The sequence below is a fragment of the Toxoplasma gondii genome, chromosome II (genome assembly GCF_000006565.2).
Source record: "Toxoplasma gondii ME49 chromosome II, whole genome shotgun sequence".
In the NCBI taxonomy this organism is placed as follows: Eukaryota; Apicomplexa; class Conoidasida; order Eucoccidiorida; family Sarcocystidae; genus Toxoplasma; species Toxoplasma gondii.
In genome coordinates this window covers 102,287-119,408 of record NC_031469.1, presented here as the reverse complement: position 1 = coordinate 119,408, position 17,122 = coordinate 102,287, and the positions used below count along the sequence as shown (strand labels likewise).

Genomic DNA, 17,122 nt, shown 5'->3' with positions numbered 1-17,122 from the left:
AGTGTGACGAAAAGAAATCGCGAGGTAGAGGAGATGTGAGGAAGCGACAGAGAGCGGATACATGGATATATAGATTCAGAGAAACGACGAGAAAGAAGGAAAACAGAAGTGCCGCCTGCAGCGAGGCGATAAAAAAATGGACGGAGAAAAGAGACAGTGTATCCGGTCCAGGGAGTTTCTTCAGAGTCCAGAGAAAAAACTTAAAACGGGAAGGCAGTTAGGCTGCAAAAACGAATGAGAAGTGACAAAGGCTTTCGCAAGGCAATCACGAAAGATGTCGGAAACTGTACGAATGCGTTTTTCGCCTCGTACACACATAAACATATACATACATGCAGTATATATCTGTATGTATGTATCTATATATAAATGTTATTAGGATGTATCTATCTGTATCTACAGATAAAAACAGGTCTCCCTCCTATTCGTGCCAATGTACCCTGAACTCCCGTATACATATATGTATGCCTCTACACACAGACAGTCATACATGTGTGCATATACTTGAGATACATACGTATACGTATATGTACAATGTGCATGAATGCAAATAGTGTTCACCTGGGCTCCCTGGATGAGATGCATGCGGCGAACATGTGAAGCTCAGGTTTTTTGTCCAAGATTCACACTACCCTTTGCACCACAACGAGGGAAAGTAGACGTCCCCACGAAATAACGTTCCCCTTTTCTCTTTATGTTTTCGCACTGCTCATTAGCCTGCCGCTGCAGGGGGCTGTCTGTATCTCATAACTGGAGTCATATTCCGTATCCTAGGTACTATAATGTCTCTATTCGATTTGAGTTATACAGTTCTGGTTCGCGGTTCTTGCAGTCGTGTCTGCTTTCTCCAGGTTCCTCTGTTTCTCAGATATCTCTGTTCCACCACATGGCATCTTTCTCCACGCCTCCTCTCTCTTGATCTCTTTCTTCTCCGACTTCTCCACGCTGTCACTTTCTTCTTTCCTCTCAACCTTCTGATTCTTTGCGCGCCTCTCCTAGTTCACTCTCATCATATCGTCTTCGAGTAATGGGCGGCAGCAGAACCACGGAATTTTCACGTTCACATTCTTTTTCTTCCGCCGCCGTTCTGCGCTTTCTTTTCTCCGCGTCGTCCTTTCTTCGGTCTCGGGAGATAGAGAGATCTTTCTTCTCCTCCCTGCAGGTCTCTGCGCTTCCCAGTCTTCTTCTGCTCCCGTTCTTCTTCTGCGTCTCCCGCTGTTTCAGACCTTTCTGTTCCTCTCCCTCGACGACTTTCTAGTTTTCTTCTTCTGCGAGTGCAGCCAGTTCCGGAGGCAGTTCCTCTGTGGCGCCGTGGATGTGTGACAGTTCTCCATCTTGACTTGTGTTCATTCGCTCGAGTTCCGCGAGATACTCTCCGGAGAGTTCCTCCGCGTCTCCTTCCTGTTGGCCTCCTCGCGGCCTGCGCAGGTTCGCAGAAGAGACGAAACCATCCAGCGACGGAGACAGCAGGCGGAAGCGGAAGCGTGAGACGACGTGAGGGAGACCCGACAACGCAACGCCGTGGATCTCCGGCCGCAGAAGGTCGAAGAGAGGCAGGGCCGCGAGCGAGAACGCAGGCGGCAGGCGGAAGGAGCACTTGGGTGGAAGCTGAACCTGCGAAAGCAGAAACAGACGGAGTCCTGGGGAGGTGAGAGTCTCGTAAAAGCCACGAAGGCGAGGCTTCTCGTTCCACCGCGATTTCTGAGAAGTTGGAAACGGAAACCACCCGGAGGACAGAAAAAATGCAACAGGCAAAAAAGACTTCACACGACCCCCGACCAGACATACAGCGATTCCGGAGACTCAACAGAAAGACACACCCCGTCACTACCGAATTACACACACACACAGACATCTCTCTCTATATATGTATACATATGTATATATATATATATATGTATACATATGTATATATATGTATATGCAGATCTATATAAATATGTATATATATATATATATATAGATAGATAGATAGATGTATAGATGCATTTGTGTGTGTGAGAGGTCCGTCTCCCTCTACCATCATGGGCGCGGCCAGCTCCAGTCTTCGTGGAGGACGAATGGAAAGATGTTGAGGCGTTTGAGTCTCGCGCGAGCGGAAGACCTGGACGTTTTGCGAGGCCGCTTGCCTGGTAGAGACGAATGCGTTCCTTGGGTCGGGTGACGTGAGGCGGGAGGAATGGCTGGGGCTCCTCGTCGAACTCGACTCGCCACCACTCGCCGAGAAACTCTCCGACCTCCGCAGCAACGCCTTCGCTTTTCTGGTCAGCCACCCAGGTGTAGTTGACGTTTCGGTCGACCTCCGACCGGTGCTTGGTGAACAAGCGCGCAAGTTTTCTCTCCAGAACGACTTCAGGCCGCTCCCAGCTCTTCGCCTTGAAAGTGAAGAGCGAGTATCTGCGCGTCTCTCGGTGGAACAGCAGCAGCAGGTGGACGTACTCCCGAAGGTGACAGAAGAATACGGGAGCCACAGTACGTCTGAGACCTTGGCGCTGGTAACTCGCCAGGCGCTTCCGCAGCAGCGCAGCCGCTCGGCCTCCTTGTTGCTCTCCGCCTCCCGGAGACAGAAACTCCCATTTCCCCTCCAGGGCAGGGTCGACCTGCGACTCGTACGAGGCCGCAGAGTAGACAGCCCAGTCTGCGTCGCGCATCTCCCGCCGCAAACTCGTCTGCGCATGCGACGGGTGACTGCCGTCTGTCCCGGAACCGAGCCGCGCCGGATCTCCAACCTCTGGGGTCTCTCCCTGGGCGGCAGAGACGCCCGCGGCTGCGTCGGAGGCTTGCGCGTGCACCTCGGGGAGACGTTTCGAGCGCAGAGAAGGTTCGTCGAAGTTTTCGAGGTCTGCGAGGACGTCAGAATCTTCGTCGGGGAATTCGGGAGGCCCAGGAGAAGGAAAGGGGACGGCAGAGACGCTGAGAGAAGGCGCGCTTCCCCCCGACGGCGCCGGCGACGCTGGCGAGGGGAGCGCCTCCTCGAGGGCAGAAGCCTCCGGATCTGTTTCCAAGACTTCCATCTGGACAGTCAAGAAAGAGAAGCGCTTCGCTGGAAACAAGGAAAAGCCAGATGCGAAGTCGTCGTCTTTGGGCCGCCGCACTTTGTAGAGGGGAACGGAGAAAAGGGAGGACAGGACGGGGGGGAAACGACGAGAGAACGGAGAGATTTGCCAGTGGAAAACGGAGGGCGAGACCTCAGGGGAGGGGGGAGAAAAAACGGACAAGGGAAGTCAAGAAAACAGAAAGCTAGTCGCGAATAGAAACGGCTACAGGTGAGGAGACAGTGCGTGGAGGAGGACCAGACGAGCCCCGATTATGGAGGGTGAAAGGAAGGGAGATAATCCTGGAGAGAAACGAGGGAAAAAGACGAAAACAGGCTAGAGGCTTGTTCAAAATTGCCGCTTTCAAATGGTTGCATTACACCCTGGGACAAGAAGAAACAGCCGAGAAAAGAACGCGAGCAAAGGTCAACTCCAGCGTAGATCACCCCAAGTCGACAGTCCCCCAAGTGAAGCGTCTATCGATCAGGTGCCTATAAAAGCGAGGAAATCTCGAGAAAAACTTTCTTCCTCCGTGGATGCGTAGGCAGATCCTCCTGCTTTTCGCTTTGCTTGCTGCTTCTGTGCATGTCGATTGCCAGCGCGCGCTTTCATCTCTTCTGTGCATGCGCAGATCGGTCTCTGGCGGGTGTAGTGTACAGTGCCGTCGGCAAAAAAGCAAAAGACAAGGAGCGGTGGTGCGTCGCTTTTGCAGACTGCGCGAATTTCCTGAAGGAAGACAAGTCTTTCCATTTTTTCCCTGTCCATACAACTCTAGGGACAGCACACTTCTCTGGGAAAATCCAGTGAAATGCACGTCTCTTTTGCGCAGGAACTCGTTCCGGCCGATCGTCTCGATTCCCGACAGCGCGTGCTGGATCCTCTCGGGTGTACGTACGTACACCCGAGGTTGGGGGCTAGCTGTCTTTCGCTGCCGTTTCTCGATTTAGGGGGATGCATAGATGCTTTTTTGTGGCGGACTTTAATTACACATTGTTTCCACGCTTTCCACTTTTGTGTCCTCATCTGATGAACGGCAGTCGGCGGCAAACATCGGGGTTTCGAGCGCGAGTCCACGTCGTATCGATTCTACCCACCGCCGGGCAAAGCGACGCTGCGCCGTCTCTGCCGTCGGTTTCTCCATCGTTCTGGCGTGCACTCGGCAGTTTTCATTTCCAGTTTCCCCCGCGTTTCCTCCCTCTTTCCACGCGCGTCGCTTCCCAATTCGATTTTCACCCGTAAATTCCCCTCCAGAGCTTTTAACTGGCGCGTCGCGTACAGAGCCGAGAGGCGCACTGTATCCAGCTGGACGGGTGTGGTGTCGCTGCGGCGTCGCTGGGCAAGCTGTCCGATCGCAGCTTTTCGAGTTTTTGAGGCATTCCCCGTTTCGTCTGTTTGTGTGTGTATTCTGGTTCGGATTTCACACTTTGGAACACCACGCCGAGTCTGGGAGTCCCCGCTTCGACGGTGGTAAAACCCCCGTGTGACGACGTTTTGAGACCGGTAGAGCGTAGAACCCGCTGCACGGAAGACGCTCTGCAGACGTTTTCTGCGTCTGCAGTTCGCCCAAGTCTCGACTGCTTTTCTTCAAATCTTCCCAGAGGTTGTGCAAGATGGCGGGCTCCATCCACCGGGCCTCCGGCGTCTGTCGATGCATTTTTTTCTTCCTGGTTGCGAGCCTCGCCGCGCCCCGAGAGGGCTGCGCCGTCCGCTGGCGGACTGCAGTGCAGCGCGACGGGGACGGAGCGTTGCGGCGACTCGCTCCCGCGGTCGTTGATCCTTCGAAAAACAGAGTTTCTGTTCTGGATCACGGTGCTGCTTCTCTTTCCAGACTTCCCCCTTCACCTGCAGGCGCCGCCGACAGCTCTTACCCCGTTTACGCTGCTGGTCTCTACGCGGTTGACGCCAGCACTATGCCGGCGACAGTCGCGCGTGACATCCTCGTTCGAAGCGTTCCTGAGGTTCAGAAGCTTCCTTCAGAACCTGCCCGCGCGTCGACCCTCTCATCTCCCGCGCACATTCCTTCCCCGTCCTTTTCTCCCGACCTCGTCCTCCACCCTCCACCTGCACCCTTCTCCCGCGTGACCGAATCGATGCCTGGCCTCAGCAAACCAACATCGCCTTCACTTCTTGCTTCTGTGCCTTCTGCAGATCCTTCTGTGGCTGCACCCCAAACTGTGGTAGCTCCCGCGCCTTCTACCTTGCCTGCTTCGGGTGTACCTCTACCCCAGACCGAGGCGCCCGCTCGCTCGTCGGCGACTGCAGACTCTGTGCCTCCGCAGCCGATCCCCAATTTCACGGCGACGCCTATCCAGCGCTTTTCTGCGCCGCTCGCGCCCGTTGCCGTCCCCGCTCTTCAACTGCCAACTGGAGTTCCACGCCTTCCCCTGCAAGCAGATTTACAGAAGGCCTTTGCAGCGCAACAACCAAGTTCCCGAGATTCGCAAGTCGCCCAACGTCTCTCTGATCTAACCGGAAACACAAACTTCCTCACAGCCGCTACTCCTCCTCCCGCTGTAGCGACACTCTCCGCCCAAAAGCTTGGTTCCGCCGCGGCAGATCTAGCTGTCTCGACACAAACCATTTCTGGAGTTCCAGTGGCCTCAGCTCCAGCCGTTTCCGCGACAGATCCGGCTGTGTCGACACAAACCATTTCTGGAGTTCCAGTGGCCTCAGCTCCAGCTGTTTCCGCGACAAATCCGGCTGTGTCGACACAAACCATTTCTGGAGTTCCAGTGGCCTCAGCTCCAGCTGTTTCCGCGACAGATCCAGCTGTGTCGACACAAACCTTTTCTGGAGTTCCAGTTGCCTCAGCTCCAGCTGTTTCCGCGACAGGTCCAGCTGTCTCGACAGCAAGTGCGCAGTCTGGTTCTCCACGAGTTTTCGAGGCTCCGGGGGCGTTTTCTTCGCGACTTTCTTCTGGTGTCTCAGGAGCCCCGCTAGCGGGAGCGGCTGCGGACGGCGATTCGGGTGCAGGTACCGGGTCTCCGGGGGAGACGTCGAGCAAGCAGGATTCGGGAGGAGTGGGGACAAAGGTCGACGCAAGAGTCGCTCAGCAGCCTGTTCACCTGATGGAAAGCAAAGGCGACAGTGAAAAGGAAGAAGGGAAAGGGAGAGATGCGTATTGGTCGTCCAGAGTTGCGCCTGCGATTCCTCTCGTGTCGGAGTCGGTGCCTGCGCCAGCTGTGGCCATCTTGGCGCATGCAGAAGAGGTGAGTTCGTCCTCTGGGCTGTGGGTCGGCCTCGGGTGCCTGGCGTTGCTCCTCTTGGTGAATTTTGGCCGAGTGTCTTCAGTTTCTTTTCTCGCGTTTTTTCTCGCTGGCGTGCTCTGGCCTCTTCAGCCGGTGTGTTGTCCGATTTCATGTTTTCGAGAAGTGCGTCAAGCTTTGGGACTACGAGTCAGTGAACGTCGAGGCGAAGAGTCCTTCGACGCATCGCACAAAGAAGCGTTTCGTCGATTCAGAGGTCCCTCTCTTCTCAGACTGGGAACCCAGTGCGGGAGAAAAGAAGGGCAGGAAGCGACCCAACAGAGAGGCCAGGGCCGGTCACAGAAGCCCTGAGGGTGCTGCTGAAAAGCGCCGAACGTGGCGGTCCTGAAACGCACAGTCGATCTGGGTCTGGAAAACAAATGTCTTTTTTTCCTTTTTCAGGATACTTCTTCGTGCATCGACCGATGCGACTGCGTCCCCATAGTCCTCGGAGGAGTCGCGAGTTTAGTCACGTGCATAATCGTCGTCGTCCTGGCCGCGGTGCTCATGTCTCAGGTCTTCTCCAAGGTGAGACGTCCTTCAAAATGTGGAAACTCTTGGTCGAAGAGGGGCGTACTCCAAGATATGCAGGTGTCGGACGGTGTCGTCAACCGCGTCAACGCTCTCTTCCAAGTTTCGGAAGAACCTTTCGGACAGGTTCTCTCGTCTCTTGGGCGAGTGGACCTACATCTGCAGATGAGCATGTTTCTTCCTCACTTTTCGTGTGATGTCTGTGAGGGTATTCTCACTGACTCTGCGGATCGCGTTCTCTCTATTATGCACTGCGTTTCGCCTTCCTCTACCTGAGCTGCTGGCACTCTGCTTTCGGGGTGTTTTACGAGGACTCATTCATCTTGTTTCTTCACTTTTTTCTTCTTCTGTGCTCAACGCGGCGTCGAGAGAAAAGCGAACTCTAATAAAAGCGAGTTTTCTTCTTCGTCTGCGGCATCCGGGAGTCTTTCCTTTTCCTGTTTTCTCGTGGCTTTCTCATCTCTACGACACATGAGAGCCTGCCTCCTTCTGCGGCTTTACAGGGCTTCTTCTCCTCCATGTTCTTCCGAGGAGGCGGATTCGCCATTCTGCTCTCTGCCAGCGTTGGTAGGTTGCATCCATTCTCCCCTGCTTCCCCAACAATCATCCCTCTGAACATCTCCACTTTTTCCCATTTTCCCTCAAGCGACAACGCAGGTTCCCCATCGTCCCCATCTGCGTATATCTACCTGTATTGGTATCTATCTGCATCTATATACGTCGTTTCTATGTTCGTTCATGTATACCCATATATATATGTATATAAATATATAGTCTCTCTCTCTCTATATATATATATATTCATGTCTCTATATCTTTGTCTATCTTTATATATATATATATATGCGTCCCTACATTTCTGTCTCCATATATCCTTATATATATATATATATGTATATATTTGTTTGGAAAGAGACAGAGTGAACCAGGTGTGTGTTCCAGTTGCTGTTTTGGCTTGCTTGGGCGGCTGGCGATCGGCTGTTGGATATCTGGCGTCTGAGACGAGAGCGAGTCTCTCTAGAGCTCGAGAGCGGCCGAAACGGCTCACGCATTCCTGCGCAAACGCTCTGTTCAGGCCTGCTCGGCGGTGGGTTGACTGGAGGACTGGTGCGCGGCTGTTGGCCGGGCGCTCTATACCTTGGCGGCGGCCTGATGGCTTTTTCAGTTTCTGTCGTGCTGCTGGGGAAGCGAGGAGCAGGCGTAGGCGCAGTCGGTGGACTGCTCGCAGGAGCTTCGACGGCGGCTCTGATCCATCCCGGCGCTCTGTCTGTTTCTCGTAAGGACGGATCCTAGGTCTTGACTCTTATTACAAGAAGCAGTCTTCTCGTGCTCTCTCAACGCTTGCTGCTGTAGACAGAAGCTGTCAGATGGAAGTTCTTCGTTTCTGCGACGCATCTCGCCTCTGTCGCTCCTCTCGTCGACGTTTTTGACCAGCTTGTTTACCAGTCCCGGAGTTCTGTTCGGACGTCCTCTGGGCAGAAGCCGGTCTCTCCTCTGTGGACACCTGGGAGCCGCGTCGCTCTGTTCCTCTTTTATTTAGTTCTCGGTCGTGGACATTTTCTGTAGAGAGACCATTTGTCCAGTGTGGTGGACGCAAAACGCGGGCAACAGGTGCTCTACAAACAAAGGAAGGAGATCTCTCCCAAAGCGTGCAAAAGGATTCGTGAACCTGTGATTTTGGGTTTCGTTTTTCTCTGGTCTTTGTCGCGGTTCTTTCTCCGACCGGCAGAGGAGGAGGCCGAGATTTTCTGTTCGCCGTGCGAATGTTGGCAAATCCCTCTGTTCGTGGCTTAGACACAACGAACTGGGAACTCAAGAAGGATTCCTCTAGCTCTACACTCGATTTCCTCTCTCTTCTGCTCTGTGTCCTGTTCACTCTGTGAAGTCCAGACAGTGTCGCGAGCACTGTATGTCCAACCAAACTTGACGCGTCTGCTTTTGTCGAGGTGAAAGAGCGCGAGTTTGTGTCTCGTCGCCGCTGAAATTTCGCAGACATGCTGCTGCGGAGTGCACTCCCGAAGATTTTCCTTTCTGAAGACCTGTTTCTGACGCCGCAAAGCCTTCGTGCGATAGCAGCGGGGCCGGCTTCCGCGTTTCCAAAATCATCTGTGAGGGTGGACTGCGATTCTGGAGAAAAGTGATTCCTTCTTCTGTGTTTATCTTTTCCAGTCGGATGCCTGGTTGGTTTTCTGCTGGGAATCGTCGTCGGCTTCGCGCCCATATTCCGCGAACTAAAGATGAACAGCCGGTACATTCGATACGGCTTCGAAAGCAGGTAGAGAGACCCTTCTGAGGAAGTTCAACTTCACCTTTTCCCAGAGACGCTTGACGAAGGTCAGAACGTCTTCGTGTGTCATAGAACAACTCGCTTCCTTTCTGTCCCAACATGTACGTATATATATATATATATATATATATATATATATTTATTTATGTACACGTATATATATATATATATATGTATACCTGGGTGTACACGAATGGTTATACACATCAGATATGTGATTGTGCGTACACATGCTTATACATGTATGTATATATATATATATATATATATATATATATATATACTTGTATTTGTGTACATGTCGATGCGTGTGTGTTTTTTCGGGGATTAAATGGAGTTCTTGTTTTTTTGACCTGCGTTTTCGAGGTCTGTTTCAGAGCGCTTGTAGGTAGATTTGCGAGTTCCGTGTTGTTTTTGAAGTTCGACGACCTCTGCAGAGCCTCTTGCGTCGAGGCGAAGTTTGAGAGTCAAGACCCGAGAGAGCCACAGGAACAGGAAGCCCCACCAGACGGCGACTGTTCTGCTTTTCTGCGAGCATGTTTCTCATGTTCCTCAGGCAACAGTCGTTGAACGCGCAGACGGCGGGCGCCCCCGAATCGGTGCGCTCCGATAGTTTTCCAGGGCGACAGCGTTTACCTTTTCGAATGTTTTCCTCGCCAACGAAGCCTGCTTCTGTGAGAACTGCGGGATCGGCAGGCTCTGAAAGCGAACCGGAAAATCGACGCGCTGACTCTCTTCCTTCCACCAGACTCTCGCCGCGTCTCTAGCAATGCGAGTGCAGCAAATGCCCTTGAAAGGTGACTGCACAGATCTCCCAGTGTCCCTGTTCAGCCGATACCGCGTCCATACCGTCTGTGCCATACACACATATACAAATACATATAGATAGATACGGATATGTACATAACTGTGTAAGTAGGTTGGTGCAAGGACATATATAAGCGCTATACATACATGTGTACACATACATATATATCTGTACATATATATATATATATATATATATGTATATATATATATATGCATATGTATGTGCCTGAATATTACATACGTATATGTGTATATGCATATGTAAATGGCGATGGTTGCTCAAGTTTCCGTGTGGTGTTGTTTGGGGTTGGATGTTTACCAGAGTAAATCTTCACATACGCATATTTATTTAAATATGTGTGTGCATGCAGTTGGTTGCGTGTATGGGGAAGCAGCTCGGATGTTCCGAAGCTGCAAGACACAGAACTTTAGGAAAAATGAAGAGTCGATGTGGTCTCGTTGGCGGAATCTTAAAAAGGATTCTAGCATGTTCTGTGTCTTTTGTCAAATGGCATCTGCACATGCATTTGTGTACACAGAGATCCGACTTTCGCGATGCATATGCAGTGTATACATAAACAGCGAGGGAACGATTTGTGTGCAAGTCTCTGTTCTGTCACAAGGCACACTTTTTGTATCGTTTTATGGGGCATAACGAAGGAAAAATGTCTTTCTCCTCGTTCTTCAAACAGTCCTGCGGGGCACACTGGCTCTCAGCAGTTCTCTCCTCACTTTTCTCGGGATATTGTACGCAACTAAAATGCACGGGACCGAGATCTCCGAAAATGCATGCGCGTACAAAAAGAAGCAAATGTATACAAACATATCAGTATCTCTGTATATTTATATCTACAGATAAGCATATATGTGTATATGTATGTATATATATATATATATATTTCGTCTAATGCAAATATATGCATGCCTGTGACTCTCTTTGAGGTTGCAGTTTTATTCGAGTGACTTTGGCGATTCCGTTTTTCTGCGTGTTTGACTTTGTGTTTTTTCGACCGAAGTGTCTGTCCTCCGTTTTTGCGACTCATGAGTCGCAGTCGCCGCCGTTAGTTTCCTTTTCACAAATGCGAGGGAAGACTTTTTGAGCGAGGCACCTCTGACCAGTGATCTTTGTTTTTTTGTATAAATTTCTAAACATCGCATTCTCACAGACCCCTGGGAGGCCTTCTCAGGTCTCGTTTTTGAGGCTCGACTTGTGTGTCTGCACTGCTGAATGTCAAAGAACAGCGAGGACCTGGACCTCTCCATCTCGCAGAAGACACTGGGTACGCGCGTCTGTGTTGAAGTCGCCTTTCTGTCCTACTTTTTAGTTCCGGGCGCCGCAAAGAGAATTGCAGAAAACGAGCAGAGCCACGGAAAACTCTTTTCTCGACCGCACAGTCGCAGCTCAGTCAGGAGACCTCACTAGAAGTCTGCCCTATTGTACGCTTAATGCACCAGACATTCAACTGCGACAATTTCCGGAGAAGGAAAGACAAAAAACGTCTCGAAAACACTTCGAATTGCTTTTTTAACGGCCAGCCTTCTCGTCGGAAGAGAGATTTGACTCGCAGTGGCTTTCGAGGGAACCGGCAGCCGTTTCTCCGGATTCGAGAGAATCTCGCGAATATGGGGTCAAGAAAGCTAGCACTTCATGAACTCTTTCGAGGAATGAAATAGGAATTCGAATGATTCGCCAACAAAAATCCTTTCTCCACAGAGCGCCTGTTGTCTCTAAAGATGACCCGCGCCATTCTCTGCACCAGCAAATGCTGCTTCTCTCAACACTGCCTCCTCTCAGCCTCCTTTTCCAGCCGGCAGACACCCGCTCTTGATTGCACAGGAGATATTCGTCACACTCCTTGGATACCCACATTTAAACATACACACCTATACAGATAAATTTATACTTTTATTCATGCGGACCTAGAGCTTGAAAACGGGGGGACGGCTGAAAGAGTGGAGTCAGCTTCCTGAATAGAGAAGCTTGTCTGCTATAAGAATCGCAATTAAGGAAAACCTACATTTATATATATATATATATATATATATATATGTTTTGATTCGTTGTTGGCGCGAAGATCGAGACTGTGATCTAGGGGAAGCATGTTCGAGAAAGCATCGCCAGGAGAAGTCTGCTCACGAGCAGCTTCTGTCTCCATCTGGACAGAGCCTCTGCGTATGCAGCGACCGCATGCACTAAATTGAGTCTTTGACGTCTGGGCCGAGACAGGAACAAGGAATTCAAACAGTGATGTTCCTGTTTTTCAGAGACTGCGAAGAAAGTCGCTTCAGTCGGTTTTTCTTTTCAAACAAAGAATGGAGGGAAAGCTGCACAGGGCACAAATCCTGCGCCTGTCGTTATCAGGCAACTAATTCTTCTTCGATTGTTTCTCTTCGATTGCTTCGATCGCCCGCAGACGCTCCAGCAGCGGCGGGTGGCTGTAGTGCCAAAAGGAGAACCTGAAAGACAATGAAATACCAATCAGAATCACGCACCAAAAACGCATACTCTTATATATATATATATATATTACTCGGGTACCTAACCATTCATCAATACATTTATCTATATGGTCTGTGTTTCTTTATATCTCCTTATAACCGTGTATGGCATTCACCTGCTCAGCCACCCATTTCCTTATCTATGGATCTACCTATAGCTGCCTCTCCATAGTTATCTATTCAGTCTCTTTGTCTCTCCATCAGACCATATACACCTCTAGAGATGCATACATATATATATATATATATACATTGTATAAATATATGTAAAGATACATATATGCATATGGATCTGCAAGTAGAGATAAGATCGCAGCAAGCCTTTTGAACGGAGAAGACATTTTTTGAGGAAAGATTTAATCTCGCTTACCAGGGGTCTGGGTCCAGGCAGGCTTTGTTTTCTGTGTGAATGGCGATAAGGCCTTGCTTGAGAGATTCGCTGTAGCCCAGTTCGCAAGCAAATGCGTCCGCTTCGAACTCGTTTTTGCGGGAGTACATTGTCATCAGCAGAGAAATCAACGTATTGACCTGAGAAAAACACAGGACTGGCAAAAACAGAACTACGAAGCACACAACCTTCTCGTCTGAAAAGAGTCTCCACCACAAGTGAATGTGAAACAAATATGTGAAGGCCAACTCTGAACTACTGTTGGTCTCCAGATATACACATTTAAACGTCTGTACACATGCCAGTGTCTCCACATATACATAAATATTTATACACAAATATTTATATATAAATATTTATATATAAATATACAAACAATTATATATGCATACATACACATGTGTTGCTTTCCCTGAGGAGATGAAGACGTAGAATGGCACAGAGAAGTACGCTTGAAGAAGGCGTTTCGCGAGGACATGCTTGAGTCCGAGACCTGCGTTGCTTACGGGGAGAAAGATGTTGCTGAAGAGCTTGAGACCGACGACAGAAGCGCGGGTGTCTGTGTATCCAAAGCTGTCGAAGAGCGCGTCGCTGGTCATCACTAGGCCAAAGAGATAGAAAGTGCAGAAGAGCTGAAGGAAAGTCGCCGCCATCATCTTGGTCGTGTGACTTCTCTTCCAGTGCCCCATCTCGTGACCTGAAAGAGCGGAGACAAACGCAGGAAAAAGAAATCGCAGATGCAACAGAAATACAGCGCAGACTCGAGCGAAGCGCCTCGCCGATCGAACGGGATCTGCCTGGCTGCCTTGAGCCTCTCTGCGAGGCTCTACACGCGGTTGAAAATCGCGCAGAACCTGCAGGAGTGCAGAAATGGCGACGGCAGCGAAGAAAAACAGAAAACTGCATGGAACTCGACGTCCAGTCCGAGAGTCAGCAGCCGCGAGCAGTGGACTCAGAACGTCGAGGCGAGCGAGAGCCAGCCGGCGGCGTCGCTGCAGAAGAAGCTCCTGAAACTTTTTTTTTTTTTACAGAACAAGAATCGCGACGCAACAGCTGCCGGCCGAGAGGGAAACGGAGACGACGAGGAGAACGAAAGAAAGGAGGGCCAGGAAGAGGAAGGACAATGTGGAGAACCGGGAAGCCGAGGAAAGAGAGAACAAGATCGAGAACGAGGAACGCAACTCACTCCCCCAAGCTCTCTCCACGTTTCGGTGTGTGTCTGTGTTTACCAAGAATCGCGAGAATCTGGTCGTGAGGCAAGTGGAGGAGCGTATCGTAGAGGACGATTCTTTTCGACCACCAGAAACCGTAGAAATACGCGTTGCTATGGCCAGACCGCTTCGAGTTGTCCATCTCATACAGTTGAGTGAGTGGGAAGTCCAGTTTCTTCGCCTGCAGAACCATGCAGCGCGACCCAGACTTTCAGAGGTAACTCGCACCATTTTCTGTGTGCATGCGAGGGTACGCAAGAGAAGAAAATGAAAACGCTGGGAGTCTTCTTCGAACTCAACGCAAGTGCGAGTCGCTCTCCAATGCGACGGCTTCTTTCGCCTCCAATCTCTCCTCCGCGAGGCGCAGCGCCGAAGCCCCCTCCATGACAGACGAGCCGCAGGACGCTTCTTAATCGCTCTCAGTTCTCTCGTCCGTCCTCCACCTCTTCTCTCTCCGCTCTTCCTAGATCCCTGGACTTCGCGCCTCGTCGCTCTCCTCTCTTCTTCCCCTCCATGCACCGAGAAAAGGCGCGGAAACGCGTCGCGAGGAAAAGAGGACGCGCGGCAGCGAACAGAGAGACAAGAGGAGAACGAAGAGAAGGAACACAGAGGAGAGAGAGAAGAGGAGAGAGACAGAGAACGACGATGGAGGAGAGAGACAAGAGGAGAACGAAGAGAAGGAACACAGAGGAGAGAGACAAGAGGAGAACAAAGAGAAGGAACACAGAGGAGAGAGACAAGAGGAGAATGAAGAGAAGGAACACAGAGGAGAGAGAAAAGAGGAGAACGAAGAGAAGGAACACAGAGGAGAGAGAAAAGAGGAGAACGAAGAGAAGGAACACAGAGGAGAGAGACAAGAGGAGAATGAAGAGAAGGAACACAGAGGAGAGAGAAAAGAGGAGAACGAAGAGAAGGAACACAGAGGAGAGAGACAAGAGGAGAACGAAGAGAAGGAACACAGAGGAGAGAGACAAGAGGAGAACGAAGAGAAGGAACACAGAGGAGAGAGAGAAGAGGAGACAGACAGAGAAGGAACACAGAGGAGAGAGAAAAGAGGAGAACGAAGAGAAGGAACACAGAGGAGATAGAGAGGAGACTGAGAGGATTTTTTATGTTTTCGTGTCTCACCAACTCGCAGATTTTTCCGCGGAGTTCTTCGTCCTTGAGTGGCTCGAATTTGTTGAAGAGCGGCGCAATGAAATTGGGGTAAACGAACATCAGGGCAATTGTTGTGGCCACAGAGAAGCCCCAGAGCTGCGAAAGAACAGAGTCGACAAAGACCAAGTCTTTAACGAATCCTGGAAAGACCGCTCTACAAAGGAACTCAAAGACTGCGTCCAGAACGCTCGGCTCCACCGCTGAAACATCCAAAGATCGTCGCACTTGCGTTTCTCGGCCGGTAACGACTAACAGCATTCGAGGAGTCCTCTTTTTTTCTCTTCGTCTGCATCTCCTCGTGGTTCTGTGTCTTCCTCTTTTGACCAAGAAGACTCCGTCGCTCTCCATGCATACTCCGAAACAGTACAGACATATGACCTTCAGACTTGTGCGTCTATCACGGACATGTATATGTTCCATGCGCACAGATGAGACCACTCAAACTCTTCCGTGAAAACGCATGCATCTACACCACATGCATGCAGAGAACGCACATCTACCTAACATATATGTACATATATACATACATATACATACATATATACATATATCTGGACGACCGCGAAAGTATTCTTTGTGGGGTTGTCCAGTGTTTCTCAGTTTTTCGTGACTTCTCACCCAGAGGTAGAAAGATTTTCCACCCCATTTGATGAGCCAGATGGCGGCGCATGCAAGCGGACCGCCGATGAGACCCGTGAGACCGAGACTGAGGAGTTTATCTTTGACGAAGATGCCGAGCGTTTTCTTGTTGAATCCATGTTTCTCCTCGACAACAAAGTCCGCGTACAGCTGGAAGGGCGTGGAGATGCACTCTCCGATCACGGCGCTGAGAGCCAGATCGGCGAGCGACTGGGAGTACTCGTTGCTGTTCTTCCCCACCAGGTTCCCCGCCAGCCGCCACAGGAAAGGCCCGAGGAAGCATGCCGTGGAGAGGAGCGAGATCGAGGTCTGGAACAGAGAAGAAAAGATGCCGAAGCGCATCTTGTCCTTGTTGTACGCGTTGGTCTTCGCATACTCCTCTTCCGTGACCAGATGCGCCAGCTTTTCCGGAGGCTTCGCCTCGTCGTAGCGCCGCAGTTGCCGCGCATTCAGGTACTGCTCGAAGCACTCGACAGAGACAGAGAAGCCCAGATACACATGCAGCCAAGGCACATTCGAGAACCAGTGAGGAAGAGCCTCGAGCCCCATTTTGCGGAACGAAAAACGGAGAAACGCTCAAAGACGAGAGGAACAGGAACGGCAAACACAGAGAAACGGGCCGACAGGGAGGCGCCTGCCAGGTGGACAGCAGCAGCGGCGCCACAAAAAGGCCGACAGAAAAGTCGAAGACAGACCAACGAGACACAAGAAAAGGTGGACGGAGAGGGAGGAAGAAAAGGAGACGGATTTGACGGCGGATTTGGAAAAGTGCCGCGGGAGAAACGGGGAAAGAGCGAGCCGCAGCAGCAGCAAGACACTCTCGCAGTCGTCGAGGAGATACATGTGCAGAGGGGGAAGGGCATGCGTGGCGGTTATGACGGGAATTACGGAACTCCAAACAGAGAAAGGCGAGAAAACGCAAGGAAGGCGACAGAAAAAGCACGAAAGCCTGTGCACAGAGATTAGAGGACCAGCCCGCCTCGACAGCGAAGGGAACAGCAAAAATCAGACACCCGTGGACGGCGCACACTGGGGAGAAGGTTTTCGGGGGCGGTTCTAAATCGAGAGAACGAAGAGATGTGACAAGAAAGAAGAGCGCTGTCCTTTCTTCTGTGGTTGTAAAGCGAAAATCCAGCGTTTCTCCGGCTTTCGCCCGACACACACGCCTTCCCATCCGTCGGATCGTTTCTCGTCGTCTGTCTCCGAATATACGCCGAATCAGCGCGTCGATTTTCGCCCTTTGGCTCCCTCTCGTGCGCATTCAGTTCGTCCTCGCCATTCTTTTCCGCGTCTGTTTCGTCAGCGCTCGCTTTTTTTCA

At 51.0% G+C, this 17,122-nt stretch overlaps 3 protein-coding genes across 3 annotated transcripts; 1 reads left to right on the top strand and 2 right to left on the bottom strand.

Annotated features, from left to right (window-relative positions):
* Positions 1-11: 11 nt before the first annotated feature.
* On the bottom strand, positions 12-3,641 carry TGME49_221190 (mrna cleavage factor family protein, putative). Its single transcript, XM_002369908.2, has 2 exons — positions 2,130-3,641; positions 12-1,614 (listed from the first exon to the last, which is right to left on the bottom strand). Exons 1-2 carry the CDS (start codon positions 3,012-3,014, stop codon positions 1,255-1,257), a joined length of 1,245 nt encoding a protein of 414 aa, XP_002369949.1. The 5' UTR covers positions 3,015-3,641; the 3' UTR covers positions 12-1,254.
* A 1,004-nt stretch (positions 3,642-4,645) lies between these two features.
* TGME49_221180 (hypothetical protein) lies at positions 4,646-11,073 on the top strand (the record flags this gene model as incomplete). The annotated part of the gene is made up of 6 exons (XM_002369907.1): positions 4,646-6,244; positions 6,683-6,808; positions 7,315-7,378; positions 7,887-8,087; positions 8,981-9,086; positions 9,655-11,073. 6 exons carry the CDS (start codon positions 4,646-4,648, stop codon positions 9,863-9,865), a joined length of 2,307 nt encoding a protein of 768 aa, XP_002369948.1. The 3' UTR covers positions 9,866-11,073.
* A 901-nt stretch (positions 11,074-11,974) lies between these two features.
* Positions 11,975-16,998, bottom strand: TGME49_221170 (CAAX metallo endopeptidase). Its single transcript, XM_002369906.2, has 6 exons — positions 15,783-16,998; positions 15,135-15,260; positions 14,025-14,187; positions 13,302-13,492; positions 12,778-12,935; positions 11,975-12,365 (listed from the first exon to the last, which is right to left on the bottom strand). The coding sequence occupies exons 1-6, from the start codon at positions 16,350-16,352 to the stop codon at positions 12,275-12,277; spliced, it is 1,299 nt and encodes a 432-aa protein (XP_002369947.1). The 5' UTR covers positions 16,353-16,998; the 3' UTR covers positions 11,975-12,274.
* Between the last annotated feature and the right edge of the window lie 124 nt (positions 16,999-17,122).

Bases quoted from the DNA above. Each gene is read 5' to 3' on its own strand.
- TGME49_221190 (XM_002369908.2), bottom strand. From the start codon at position 3,014: ATGGAAGTCTTGGAAACAGATCCGGAGGCTTCTGCCCTCGAGGAGGCG. The intron at 1,615-2,129 runs GCAAGCGGCCTC...CTGCTTTCGCAG, and splicing joins AACGCATTCGTCTCTACCAG to GTTCAGCTTCCACCCAAGTG.
- TGME49_221170 (XM_002369906.2), bottom strand. From the start codon at position 16,352: ATGGGGCTCGAGGCTCTTCCTCACTGGTTCTCGAATGTGCCTTGGCTG. The intron at 15,261-15,782 runs GTGAGAAGTCAC...GTTCTTTCGCAG, and splicing joins GAAAATCTTTCTACCTCTGG to CTCTGGGGCTTCTCTGTGGC. The intron at 12,936-13,301 runs GTAAGCAACGCA...TGTTTTTCTCAG, and splicing joins TCAGCAACATCTTTCTCCCC to GTCAATACGTTGATTTCTCT.